The sequence below is a fragment of the Schistocerca cancellata genome, chromosome 3 (genome assembly GCF_023864275.1).
Source record: "Schistocerca cancellata isolate TAMUIC-IGC-003103 chromosome 3, iqSchCanc2.1, whole genome shotgun sequence".
NCBI classification, from domain to species: domain Eukaryota; kingdom Metazoa; phylum Arthropoda; class Insecta; order Orthoptera; family Acrididae; genus Schistocerca; species Schistocerca cancellata.
In genome coordinates, this window is record NC_064628.1 from 894972439 (window position 1) to 894987474 (window position 15036).

The following is a 15036-nucleotide window of genomic DNA, read 5'->3' on the forward strand; positions in this document are numbered from 1 at the left end:
ACGCAGCATGTCATTCTCAATGGAGAGACGTCTTCCGAAGTAAGAGTGATTTCAGGTGTGCCGCAGGGGAGTCTCGTAGGACCGTTGCTATTCACTATATATATATATATATATATATATATATATATATATATATATATATATATATATATATATATATATATGACCTTATGGATAACATCGGAAGTTCACTGAGGCTTTTGCGGATGATACTGTAGTATATCGAGAGGTAGTAACAATGGAAAATTCTACTGAAATGCAGGAGGATCTGCAACGAATTGACGCATGGTGCAAGGAAAAGCAATTGAATTTCAATGTAGACAAGTGTAATGTGCTGCGAGTACATAGAAAGAAAGGTCCTTTATCATTTAGCTACAATATAGCAGGTCAACAACAGGAAGCAGTTAATTCCATAAATTATCAGGGGTAGGCATTAGGAGTGATTTAAAATGGAATAACCATATAAAATTAATCGTCGGTAAGTCCGCAGCTCGTGGTCGTGCGGTAGCGTTCTCGCTTCCCACGCCCGGGTTCCCGGGTTCGATTCCCGGCGGGGTCAGGGATTTTCTCTGCCTCGTGATGACTGGGTGTTGTGTGATGTCCTTAGGTTAGTTAGGTTTGCGTAGTTCTAAGCTCTAGGGGACTGATGACCATAGATGTTAAGTCCCATAGTGCTCAGAGCCATTTGAACCAATCGTCGGTAAAGCAGATGCCAGACTGAGATTCATTGGAAGAATCCTAAGGAAATGCAGTCCGAAAACAAAGGAAGTAGGTTACATTACACTTGTTCGCCCATTGCCTGAATACTGCTTACCAGTGTGGAATCCGTACCAGATAGGGTTGATAGAAGAGATAGAGAAGATCCAACTGAGAGCAGCGCGCTTCGTTACAGGATCATTTAGTAATCGCGAAAGCGTTACGGAGATGGTAGACAAACTCCAGTGGAAGACTCTGCAAGAGAGACGCTCAGTAGCTCGGTACGGGCTTTTGTTGAAGTTTCGAGAACATACCTTCACCGAGGAGTCAAGCAGTATATTGCTCCCTCCTACGTATATCTCGCGAAGAGACCATGAGCATAAAATCAGAGAGATTAGAGCCTACACGGGGGCATACCGACAATCTTTCTTTCCACGAACTATACGAGACTGGACTGGAAGGGAGAACCAATAGAGGTACTCAAGGTACCGTCCGCCACACACCGTCAGATAGCTTGCGCAGTATGGATGCAGGTGTAGATGTAGATCTCTACAGGGGCCTGTATCTACAGGCTCACCGCCCTATTCTTAATTTTAGCTACATTTACTCTGTTATACTCTTCCTTTTTTGTAAAAGCCGGCCGTGGTGGCCAAGCGGTTAAAGGCGCTACAGTCTGGAACCGCGCGACCGCTACGGTCGCAGGTTCGAATCCTGCCTCGGGCATGGATGTGTGTGATGTCCTTAGGTTAGTTAGGTTTAAGTAGTTCTAAGTTCTAGGGGACTGAGACCTTAGAAGTTAAGTCCCATAGTGCTCAGAGCCATTTTTTTTTTTTTGTAAAATATAATGCATGTTTGATCTTCAGTTTTGTGTAATATGATATATGATTACTGTGCCACCCGGCTTTCTTCGATTTTTTCTCATCTCCACTCTTCACCATAAGTTTCGGTTTTACATTCATTGTAATTCTCTTGTTTCGGGATATCTGTAATGATGTTGTATTACTTCCTCTTTAATACGCTTTGTTTTTAATGTCTTTACATCTGTGCTTGATCTGTCGAACGTCTTCAGCGCCATACAATGCTACCTTCCAAGCCACCTGGTGGCCATTCCGTAATATCAAATCGAACTAAACAAACACTGTTTTTTAGCCTTGTTTCACATTTTATTATTAATTTTATTGCAGAACCTAGGTTTCGGGTATCATCTTTGAGAATCAGTAATGTACTTGAAAATGGGCTTATAACCCGAAACCTAGGTTGTGCAATAACATTAATAATAAATTGTTAAACAAGGCTGAAAACAGTGTTTGCTTAGTTACTGTTGTTAACTGTTTGAAGCAGCGTGTTACTCATGTCTTTTGTAGGCTTTCTGCACATATTCTGAAGACGAATTTACTCGAAACGCGTAAATAAAGTTTAGTTGCTGAACGTCAAGTGAATGAATTTTTTCCAGCTACCATACCAGCAGTGCATAAATAAAAAAGATTTCAAAAATATCGAGAAACGCAAGTTTCTGCATGATGTGCAGGTTCCAAATGTATTGAAGGAGGCGCAATACTCGCCAGTCACATAAGAAAACATCGGTAGGTAAATGGAAACCACAGCGAAAATCAGAAACATTCTATTTGCAAGAGTTAGCTACACTTTCCAGATACTTCTCTACATAGTCGCCGCTCCGACTTAGACATTTGTCAGAGCGTTCTACCAAATTTCCAACACCATCGTCATAGAAAGCAGCCGCCCGTGCTTACCGATAATTCACTACGCTGGTCTGCAGCGCGTAACCTGCTCCCAAGTGTTGTACGCTTTTGTGCTGCACGTGTGTCCCTTCACGTTTCCACTTCACTATCACATCGGAAACAGTGAACGTAGGAGTGTTCAGGAGTGTGGAAATCTCGGGTACAGACGTATGACAGAAGTGACACCCAATCATCTGGCCACATTCCAAGTCCGTGAGTTCCGCGGAGCGCCCCATTCTGCTCTCTCACGATGTCTGATGACTACTGAGGTCGCTGATATGGAGTACCTGGCAGTAGGTGGCAGCACAATGCACCTAATACGAAAGACGTATGTTTTTGTGGGTGTCCGGAAACTTTTGGTCACATAGCGTACAACAGTTGATTATAAATACACTCCTGGAAATTGAAATAAGAACACCGTGAATTCATTGTCACAGGAAGGGGAAACTTTATTGACACATTCCTGGGGTCAGATACATCACATGATCACACTGACAGAACCACAGGCACATAGACACAGGCAACAGGGCATGCACAATGTCGGCACTAGTACAGTGTATATCCACCTTTCGCAGCAATGCAGGCTGCTATTCTCCCATGGAGATGATCGTAGAGATGCTGGATGTAGTCCTGTGGAACGGCTTGCCATGCCATTTCCACCTGGCGCCTCAGTTGGACCAGCGTTCGTGCTGGACGTGCAGACCGCGTGAGACGACGCTTCATCCAGTCCCAAACATGCTCAATGGCGGACAGATCCGGAGATCTTGCTGGCCAGGGTAGTTGACTTACACCTTCTAGAGCACGTTGGGTGGCACGGGATACATGCGGACGTGCATTGTCCTGTTGGAACAGCAAGTTCCCTTGCCGGTCTAGGAATGGTAGAACAATGGGTTCGATGACGGTTTGGATGTACCGTGCACTATTCAGTGTCCCCTCGACGATCACCAGTGGTGTACGGCCAATGTAGGAGATCGCTCCCCACACCATGATGCCGGGTGTTGGCCCTGTGTGCCTCGGTCGTATGCAGTCCTGATTGTGGCGCTCACCTGCACGGCGCCAAACACGCATACGACCATCATTGGCACCAAGGCAGAATCGACTCTCATCGCTGAAGACGACACGTCTCCATTCGTCCCTCCATTCACGCCTGTCGCGACACCACTGGAGGCAGGCTGCACGATGTTGGGGCGTGAGCGGAAGACGGCCTAACGGTGTGCGGGACCGTAGCCCAGCTTCATGGAGACGGTTGCGAATGGTCCTCGCCGATACCCCAGGAGCAACAGTGTCCCTAATTTGCTGGGAAGTGGCGGTGCGGTCCCCTACGGCACTGCGTAGGATCCTACGGTCTTGGCGTGCATCCGTGCGTCGCTGTGGTCCGGTCCCAGGTCGACGGGCACGTGCACCTTCCGCCGACCACTGGCGACAACATCGATGTACTGTGGAGACCTCACGCCCCACGTGTTGAGCAATTCGGCGGTACGTCCACCCGGCCTCCCGCATGCCCACTATACGCCCTCGCTCAAAGTCCGTCAACTGCACATACGGTTCACGTCCACGCTGTCGCGGCATGCTACCAGTGTTAAAGACTGCGATGGAGCTCCGTATGCCACGGCAAACTGGTTGACACTGACGGCGGCGGTGCACAAATGCTGCGCAGCTAGCGCCATTCGACGGCCAACACCGCGGTTCCTGGTGTGTCCGCTGTGCCGTGCGTGTGATCATTGCTTGTACAGCCCTCTCGCAGTGTCCGGAGCAAGTATGGTGGGTCTGACACACCGGTGTCAATGTGTTCTTTTTTCCATTTCCAGGAGTGTACAAACGATATCAACAAAAACATAAAACCGTTGACTGTATCCAAACTCTTTGGCGAGCAACAACTTCATAGCATTCTACGATCAAAATCTTTGCAGTGGATAGTTAAAACATACTTTAAGAAGCATTTACAAAATATTTTCCTCTATGATAGCTAACGTGTGCTACGACTTTAAAATACAGGCAGTCCCTTACCCCCTGGCACGCAGTCATCATGTTCGCTTATGTGAGTCGGGAATACGAAACGTACAAATAAAATCATCCTATCAGCATCTGAAACACCTAAATTTATATTTTTCCGTGTCTCGGTTGCAGTGAGAACGTGTGAAGACGATTGCAACGACAGAGAGACAGAACAACACATACGTAGCCATGAGATGCAGTTACGTACTTTTCTTGAGGTCACCAGCCGATCTGCCTCATCAATCAGTCCCCGTAGCATTCTATCCATTGCCATTTCCTCCCAATTGATTACATTCTAAGCTTCCGCAACTTTCTATAGTCGTATTCTCATCTGTTTCTTGCCTACCCAGGGGTCTTTTTGTTAAAATGTCGGCAAGCTTGCTTAGGGTGTCGGGTCTCTGGCTCAAGGATTCCGCGACCTGCCCATTGGAGTCGTCTGCTCTTTTGATATTGTAAAACGTTGGGCTGATTCTTGATCTCATGACTTTTGTAATTCGTTCCTGTCCTCCTAATACGTACGTCACTCACCAGGAGCCACCGCCTTTCTTTCAAATGTTAGAAGCTTTTGCATCTTGATCCAGTTTTCTGGATCATAGAGGACAATGGCATTGTAGATCTTCACTTTCGCAGAACGTGGTAGGATTTCAGATTTGAACGTATCTCCATCTAGACGTCTCGAGTCAGTAGTAATTCTTTCATCTACATTTTTATGTGAACCCCCGTCGTGTTTGTAACGTTTGACTTGTGTACGAGCAGTTGCCTAATATTGTCTCCGCAATGGAATTCTCACGCCTACAAATGGTCAAAACCACGCTGCTATTGACAGTCTACACCTAGGGATTCCCTTAAAACGAGGTATCGTGTTATGGTTTTACTTCAATTCTGTTTAGCAAATCAAAGCAGTTATTTCTTTCTGTATGCTACTAAATGAATCACAACTTGGATATCGTAAAAGACTTATTCTCAAAAAAGTGCAAAAATTGTGTAAGTATGAAGTACACAATGCCAGATTCTATCCTAAACGTAATTTTCAGAGTGGCAGAACATATATTTGACTTTCATTAGACCGCCCCTCTCCCCCCTTCATTGTTTTTAATAGTGGCTGATAGTGATTGGCAGTGAAAAACAGAAGACCTATACTCTGACTGGCACTTTCAGAAAAAACTCAGTGGGCAAGCAAGTGGAACCCAACACATTTACTGTGGATGTTTCTCTATCCGCTGAACCGAAGTGCACATGTCACGTGCAGAGCTACGGACAGCAGGTGTACTATACAGATGATCTGCTCTTCGGGTCGTTGGCCGCTGTGCAAATGGCGTACGTGGCGTACATGTAATTCTCTGCCTGCGCAGTGAACGAAATGTGTCGTCTGCCAACTCCAAGAGCTAAATTACCTTAGTACAAGACAGAACACGGGGCAATATTTATCTTTGCTCACTAGCCAGGACCAGAAATTCGACTCAAGTATTCTTCTGTAAAGAAGCACTTCAATGTGTGTCAGCCTCCACAGAGAGTAAACAGAATTACGGCTCTGTTCACAGAGAAACGACTTCACATGATCCTTGTGTTGCAAGTAACATTTCTCAAACGCTAACCGCCAGTTTCTGCACTGTGGCTCTCGCCAGCGAAGTCTCTAGCTCGAGCTCTGGAGAGAAGTGTCGATCCCTGCAGGGAAGTGTCTACATGCCATAGGCAGCATCTATGTGCGTGCACAGGTGACAAAGCCCAGTGGCTCGTACGAAAACATTATTTCCCACTACTTGGGTCATGAATCTGCCAGCCAATCGCCTGAATACCATGTTGCTGTTGTTGTGGTCTTCAGTACAGAGACTGGTTTGATGCAGCTCTCCACGCTATTCTATCCTGTGCAAGCTTTTTCATCTCCCAGTACTCACTGCAACCTACATCCTTCTGAATATGTTTAGTGTATTCATCTCTTGGTCTCCCTCTTCGATTTTTACCCTTCGCACTGCCCTCCAATACTAAATTGGTGATCCCTTGATGCCTCAGAATATGTCCTACCAACCGATCTCTTCTTCTAGTCAAGTTGCGCCACAAATTTCTCTTCTCCCCAATTCTATTCAATACCTACTCATTAGTTATGTGATCTACCCATCTAATCATCAGCATTCTTCTCGAACACCACATTTCGAAAGCTTCTATTCTCTTTGTGCCTAAACTATTTATCCTTCACGTTTCACTTCCATACATGGCTACACTCCATACAAATACTTTCGGAAAAGTATTCCTGACACTTAAATCTGTACTCGATGTGAACAAATTTCTCTTCTTCAGAAACGCTTTCCTTGCCATTGCCACTCCACATTTTATATCTTCTCCACTTCGACCATCCTCAGTTATTTTGCTCCCAAATAGCAAAACTCCTCTACTACTTTAAGCGTCTCATTTCCTAATCTAATACCCTCAGCATCACCCGATTTAATTCGACTACATTACATTATCCTCGTTTTGCTTTTGTTGATGTTAATCATATATCCTCCTTTCAAGACACTGACCACTCCGTTCAGCTGCTCTTCCAGGTCCTTTGCTGTCTCTGACAGAATTACAATGTCATCGGGGAACCTCAAAGTTTTAATTTCTTCTCCTACACCGAATCTCATACTCCTTTCAAAAGATTTTCTGGAAGTTTCCATTTCCCCTCTTACTCATTCCTCCAATCAAATTCGCGTCTCTGCTTTTCATTGGGAAGCACGTCCCGGCACTTCCCATGAGAAGATCCCTTGGGGGTCAACCCGCGACCATCGTTTGTGGCCTCACGCATTCCTTCGCACTAAGAAGAACGTCTTTTCGCCTTCTTCTGTCCGCAACGCCCTTTATCACCGGGTACGCTATTCTGAATTTTTTTTTTTTCGTTCCACCAGAGGACAATGTCCAGCCTGCACTGTCCGCAGGCGTCCAGCGTTGTAAACCGCCACCTCCTCACTCTGCTCTCAGGGCAGTAAATGTCCGCCCCTGCAGAATAAGACAACTCTCCTCCCAGCCCCTCATTAACTGTTAGTGGCTTCTGAGGAGCGTGTGGCCCATTCCGCCCTTTTTGTCAGTGCTCAGCTCTACTTAACTCCCAGACGTGCAGTGCTACAGAAACTGTTAATACATAATGCTAGCCAGTATCAGCCAACGCAACGATTAATAATTCGATTGTACATCATAAAAATGACCTAATACACTCCTGGAAATTGATGCTGCCACGAATTTCTATCCTGTGGTAACCTCTTCATCTCAGAGTAACATTTGCAACCTGCGTCCTCAATTACTTGCTGCATGTATTCAAATCTCATTGCTCCTCTACAGTTTTTGCCCTCTACAGCTCCCTCTAGTTCAAATGGTTCAAATGGCTCTGAGCACTATGGGACTTAACAGCTGTGGTCATCAGTCCCCTAGAACTTAGAACTACTTAAACCTAACTAACCTAAGGACATCACACACGTCCATGCCCAAGGCAGGATTCGAACCTGCGACCGTAGCAGTCGCGCGGTTCCGGACTGCGCGCCTAGAACCGCGAGACCACCGCGGCCGGCCCCTCCCTCTAGTATCATGGAAGTCATTCCCTGATGTCTTAACATATATCCTATCAACCTGTTCCTTCTCCTTGTTAGTGTTTTCCACATATTCCTTTCCTCTCGGATTCTGTGCAGAACCTCCTCTTTCCTTATCTTATCAGTCAATCTAATTTTCAGCATTCGCCTGTAGCAGCACCACATCTCAAATGCTTCGATTCTCTTCTGTTCTGGTTTTCCTACTGTTGTGTCACCGCCAGACACCACACTTGCTAGGTGGTAGCCTTTAAATCGGCCGCGGTCCGTTAGTATACGTCGGACCCGCGTGTCGCCACTATCAGTGATTGCAGACCGAGCGCCGCCACACGGCAGGTCTAGGGAGACTTCCTAGCACTCGCCCCAGTGGTACAACCGACTTTGCTAGCGATGGTTCACTGACAAAATACGCTCTCATTTGCCGAGACGATAGTTAGCAGAGCCTTCAGCTACGTCATTTGCTACGACCTAGCAAGGCGCCATTACCAGTTACTATTGATGCTGTAAAACATGTACCGTCAAGAGCGATGTTCACCATTTATGGATTAAAATTAAGTATTCCACAGCTACGTCCTTTTTTGCTAGTCTAATTTCCTTGACCTGTTCGAGACCTCACGCCAGCCTGCGTGAGCTTAAACGTGTGCATTTCGGCTTCCTCACACCGGGTTGGCTCTCTTGCCAATCCACAACACCTACAGTCCATGTTTCACTACCATACAATGCTGTGTTCCAGACCTACTTTCTCACAAATTTCTTCCTCAAATTAAGGCCTTCCTTATCTTCTCCAAATCGGATGGTAGCATACGCCCCACGCCTGATGCGTGCGATATCAACAAGATTATCATACCACTGCTAACCCGACCTGAAAATGGGGAAAAGAGTGTGTATAATGATGGTGTAGGAGCCGTGTTAGCAATTACGAATCCACTTTAGTGAGTCCTCATTATGCAAATATTGCATGCATGTTCCGGGGGGAGGGGGGGAGCACTTATTACTTATTTATAATTTTGATCAGAGCGCTCTGGTTTCTTGTTTTGCTAGTAACTGTATCTCATCTCATATGAGATCTGTCCTAATTTTGGTCTTGGACATTTGAACACAGTCATGCGTGTTTCATTACTGTTGCATTCATTCTAGATGAAGCTTTCTTCATGTTATAGTGAAGCCTGACAGTATGCGACCGTATCCTGTATTTAATCAGGTTACTGAATGACTCGGTGTGAATGATAGTAAAACCACTAGAATTACACTCCTGGAAATTGAAATAAGAACACCGTGAATTCATTGTCCCAGGAAGGAGAAACTTTATTGACACATTCCTGGGGTCAGATACATCACATGATCACACTGACAGAACCACAGGCACATAGACACAGGCAACAGAGCATGCACAATGTCGGCACTAGTACAGTGTATATCCACCTTTCGCAGCAATGCAGGCTGCTATTCTCCCATGGAGACGATCGTAGAGATGCTGGATGTAGTCCTGTGGAACGGCTTGCCATGCCATTTCCACCTGGCGCCTCAGTTGGACCAGCGTTCAGACGTGCAGACCGCGTGAGACGACGCTTCATCCAGTCCCAAACATGCTCAATGGGGGACAGATCCGGAGATCTTGCTGGCCAGGGTAGTTGACTTACACCTTCTAGAGCACGTTGGGTGGCACGGGATACATGCGGACGTGCATTGTCCTGTTGGAACGGCAAGTTCCCTTGCCGGTCTAGGAATGGTAGAACGATGGGTTCGATGACGGTTTGGATGTACCGTGCACTATTCAGTGTCCCCTCGACGATCACCAGTGGTGTACGGCCAGTGTAGGAGATCGCTCCCCACACCATGATGCCGGGTGTTGGCCCTGTGTGCCTCGGTCGTATGCAGTCCTGATTGTGGCGCTTACCTGCACGGCGCCAAACACGCATACGACCATCATTGGCACCAAGGCAGAAGCGACTCTCATCGCTGAAGACGACACGTCTCCATTCGTCCCTCCATTCACGCCTGTCGCGACACCACTGGAGGCGGGCTGCACGATGTTGGGGCGTGAGCGGAAGACGGCCTAACGGTGTGCGGGACCGTAGCCCAGCTTCATGGAGACGGTTGCGAATGGTCCTCGCCGATACCCCAGGAGCAACAGTGTCCCTAATTTGCTGGGAAGTGGCGGTGCGGTCCCCTACGGCACTGCGTAGGATCCTACGGTCTTGGCGTGCATCCGTGCGTCGCTGCGGTCCGGTCCCAGGTCGACGGGCACGTGCACCTTCCGCCGACCACTGGCGACAACATCGATGTACTGTGGAGACCTCACGCCCCACGTGTTGAGCAATTCGGCGGTACGTCCACCCGGCCTCCCGCATGCCCACTATATGCCCTCGCTCAAAGTCCGTCAACTGCACATACGGTTCACGTCCACGCTGTCGCGGCATGCTAGCAGTGTTAAAAACTGCGATGGAGCTCCGTATGCCACGGCAAACTGGCTAACACTGACGGCGGCGGTGCACAAATGCTGCGCAGCTAGCGCCATTCGACGGCCAACACCGCGGTTCCTGGTGTGTCCGCTGTTCCGTGCGTGTGATCATTGCTTGTACAGCCCTCTCGCAGTGTCCGGAGCAAGTATGGTGGGTCTGACACACCGGTGTCAATGTGTTCTTTTTTCCATTTCCAGGAGTGTATTTTTCGTTTTTTTGTGAGTAGTCCTGCTTTACTTGCTGCTATGGCAACACTTCAGTACATCTCTCCAACATCTTGTTCTCTCTCACTAACCAACACCAGGTTGTCTGCGTAAGCAGGTATCTGAAATTCCATTCATAGCCCATAGCACTCTTAAACTTAGTTCTCTCGTAAGTCCAAGTCCACAGTGAGGTTTAACAATACACATGACAGTGTATCTTCCTGTCTTAATGCAATACTTGTGGGGAAAGGTTGCCAATATGCTGCTCCAGTTCGTACTATCGCTCTTGATTCTCCCACAAATTAATCATTTTTTTGAGTTTGTTTCGGATTTGAAACTACATCAAACTTTTAAACAGACTGTTCATTGCTAATGTGAACTCAAACAATACTTTTAAACTGGTGTAAATCCTTGAGAAAAGCCATGTTATGCTTGGAAAAACTGGTGCAGTATTTTATTATTTAAATCATTAAAATGCTCATGCTGGAGGAAGTTCAATTCATATTCGACAGTTTTTTTCAAATCAGCATATTTACTTATGTTCGCATTATCGTTTGTTTAAAACTCTCACCTCCATACACGTGCATCGTTCTGTTTGCGATTTTTATTGTGTTTTCCTTTTCTTGGACTTTTCATAATTTTGTTGCTTGGATAAACACATTTAATAAGTTGCAAATTGACTATTTTGTCTACACCTCTGTACCATTAGTTGTTTAAAATGCTGAAATTTTTGGTTAAGTTGATCTAGTATTCTTAAATAATCTAAATCTATTACCTACTGTGTTATGATTCTGTTTATTTTTATATTTCTATCTTCTTTATACTACTTATTACGACTCTTCCATCACTTGAAATTCGTTAGTGGTTTGCCATTTTTACACTCTATACACTTTCTTTAGTGTTTGTTAAAATATAGTCAGTTTAATTGATAGTTGCATATGGTTCTAGCTAGGTTTTCTTCTCAGCATATTATTAACGAATGACCTGCCACGGTTTAGCATCATATCGTATTGTAAATACTTCTTTAAAATTTCTTTCATGCAAAAATCGTCCTTCACTATTTTTCAGTGGTATATGCTATCAGTTATCAGTTTCTATAGGAAACAAAATGTACATACAGTATTAGTGCATAGACTTAAATGATTTACTTGGAATGCCGTTTGTATACGCGTCAATAAAAGTTTTCCTGTTTTGTCTCAGGTTCCTTCACTATCTAAATATTGCTTTCATTTTTTAGTTATGATTATGTTCATATAAAAAAATTTCATCCCAGCGCTGTCCCCCTAAAGGCTGACATTGTATTAGTTCTCTTTGGGTTTCATTTTTGTCCGCTATGATGTTAACTTAACACATCTCCCTACTGCACTGTCTTTGGATAGTAAAGTTCTGCGGTTTCTTGTCTCGAAACAAAAAGCAGCAAAACAATTAGAGGTTTGAGGTCCATGTTAATGCTTCATAGTCCAACTTAGTAGTAGCAGGTTTAAAAGTAACTAGGCAATCCTCATTGCCCGAAACCATTGCCTCAGTTCTCTTACTCCACTACTCCAAATTTTCATTGCTTGTGGCGAGACACTTGTATCTGACAATAGGGCCTCTGACAGTCCAACGGTTGTTACACCAGGGTCCCCACCAAATTGTCGTGACATGTGAATGGTGCTAAATCTCGACATAGCCATGATCATAGCTTGAATGAGTCCATTTGCCAGAGTCTATGGTCAACACGACCAGTTCTCAAGTTTATAGCCACCAGGCACTATTGTCACGGCGGTTGTATTTATCAGTCAGTCACTCATTGTGTGACTCGCAAAACATACACTCCCCTGGATAACACATTTCTGCTCTCCATGAGGCCTGCAGTGCGAGTACCACATGCGTATTTATTTCCCATACGACGCTTCACCAACGTTGTTACATCGTTTGGGTACTGAAATCGGTGCGGGGAGGTGGCCTGCATTGGACGTTGTGATACATACATGGTTCGTTCCGCTAGTCTTCATTATGTTGCAATTAAAGATCTTTTCCCGATTTTTTGAAGTATCTCATTTTGCAGTCGTGTAAGAAACATTAACACCCTTCAGTAAAGACATGTATCCCTGTGGTATAACTGCTAATGCCTCTGATGACTGCAGAATGAATAACAGACGTACTAACTACAATTGGCACAAGGAATCGTAATACACACATAAACAATTGCAACCTGTGGCACATTTCTTCTGCATAAGCTGTAACAGAGTGAATATGTCACTATTTTTATTCCGCAGGGGGCGCAGAATGGCTGCCATCTTGCCGCTGGTCGTTCTGTCCACGCTAGGAGGCTCCGAGTGTGCCAGGATTCTGGCCGCTTCGCCGTTTCCCTCCATCAGCCACGTGTTACCTATGAGACATATAGTTCTCGAGCTGGTTAATCGAGGCCACGAAGTCACGCATATCACAACGGATCCTATCAAGGTGTGTATACTAATACTACCTACTATCTTACTAACTCGTGATCACATCTCCCACGTTTCATCCTAAGTCGTTTACTGATGCTTGATTCAACTTACTTTTCTAGTTATAATAGAGATATAGGTTTCATTCTAGCCAAATGTATGTAATTCTTAAGAATTGCAAATAAAAAGCACAATATTGGATGTATCACACAGTTTAGATTTAATTTGTTTAGCTGTTATCGGCTTACAATTTATCAAACTTTGACTGTCGTCGTCAAAGAGACTACAATATTCGTGAACAACAATGCAAAAGATGCTACCGTCAAGAGTGAAGTAGAGACACAGAGTAAATGCCATCTTTGAGAGTGCAGTAGCAATGCAAATAAAAATGTTAAACAGTAAATAAGTATAAAGAAAACCAATCAGAGAAACGTTAGCATCATACGTCCAAAAAAAAAACAGCGCCTGTATAGCAGTCCAAATTAAATTAATATTAATAATGATATAAAATTAACACAAGACAAGAGTACTGAAGAATAGCCTGAAGTCGTATTAAATACGGAAGGTGAAGCAGAAACAGATTAAAAATTAGAAAAGCCAATTGAAACGGGGCATACATATGGACTACTCCCAGCGTTTGAAATGTTCGAACAACTTACAGGACTGCAGTCGGGTGACGCCTTCGACAACCGCCAATATTTAGGCAGGTGCACATCCTGTCATTTTCAAGGCGCAAAAGCAACCACAGAGCGCTGTGCAAAGAAATTTAAAACCTCGGGATGCCATACTAATATCGAAAGACAACACACATACCTTAAACAAGACCGGCACCACACAACCAAAAATGACAAACACCTGGCATTTACTCCCAGCTATTCCGAAACTTTTGTTAAGCAAAGATTTGAGACTAAATTAGCACGTGACCTTATACGCTGAGATGACAAAGGTCATGTGATACCCTCTAATGTCGTGTCGGACCTCTTTTTGCTCAGCGTAGTGCGGCAACTTGATGTAGCATGGACTCATAGATCACTGGAAGTCCTGTGTACGAGGGGTGTTTGAAAAGTCGGTGCGAAAATAAAAACTACTTACATGTTTGGGGTAAACGTTTTTTATTTTTGGAAATAGTCTCCTTTTAGACTTATACACTTCGTCCAACGCTGTTCTAATTTGTTGATCCCTTCCGAATAATAGCAATTGTCCAAGTCTGCAAAATAGCTAATACTTGCTGCAATCACCGCTTCGTTTGAATAACATCTTCTTCCCGCCAGCCATTTCTTCAGATTGGGGAACAAATAGTAGTCCGAAGGAGACAAGTCTACAGAATAGGGGGGATTTGAAACGAGTTGGAATCCTATTTCCATTAATTTTGCGACCAAAACTGCTGAGGTGTGTGCTGGTGCATTGTTGTGATGGAAAAGAATTTATTTGCGATCCAATAGCCGGCGTTTTTCTTGCAACTCGGTTTTCAAACGGTCCAATAACGATGAATAATATGCACCTGTAATAGTTGTTCCCTTTTTCCCATAGTCAATGAGGATTATCCCTTGTGAATCCCAAAAGACAGTCGCTATAACCTTTCCAGCCGAAGGAATGGTCTTCGCCTTTTTTGGTGCAGATTCTCCGTTGGTAACCCACTGTTTAGATAGTAGTTTGGTCTTAGGAGTATAGTAATGTGTCCATCTTTCACCCACAGTGACGAAACAACGCTTAAAAAGTCCTGTGGATTCTTCCTGAACAGCTGCAAACCATGCTTGCAACATTTCACACGATTCAATTTTTGGTCAAGCGTGAGCAATCGCGGAACCCATCTTGCGGATAGCTTTCTCATGTCCAAATGTTTATGGCAAAATATTCTGTATCCATTCATTCGAAATGCCCACAGCACTAGTAATCTCATGCACCTTAACTCTTTTGTCATCCATCACCATATCACGGATTTTATCAATGATTTCTGC

At 44.8% G+C, this 15036-nt stretch overlaps 1 protein-coding gene across 1 annotated transcript in view; it reads left to right on the forward strand.

Moving 5' to 3' along the window:
* Positions 1–15036, forward strand: part of LOC126176633 (UDP-glycosyltransferase UGT5-like) — a 127284-nt gene that overhangs the window by 72391 nt on the left and 39857 nt on the right. Inside the window, exon 2 of the mRNA XM_049923792.1 lies at positions 12911–13097. Within this exon, the coding sequence (XP_049779749.1) occupies positions 12911–13097 (187 nt within the window). The remainder of the gene's footprint in view (positions 1–12910; positions 13098–15036) is intronic.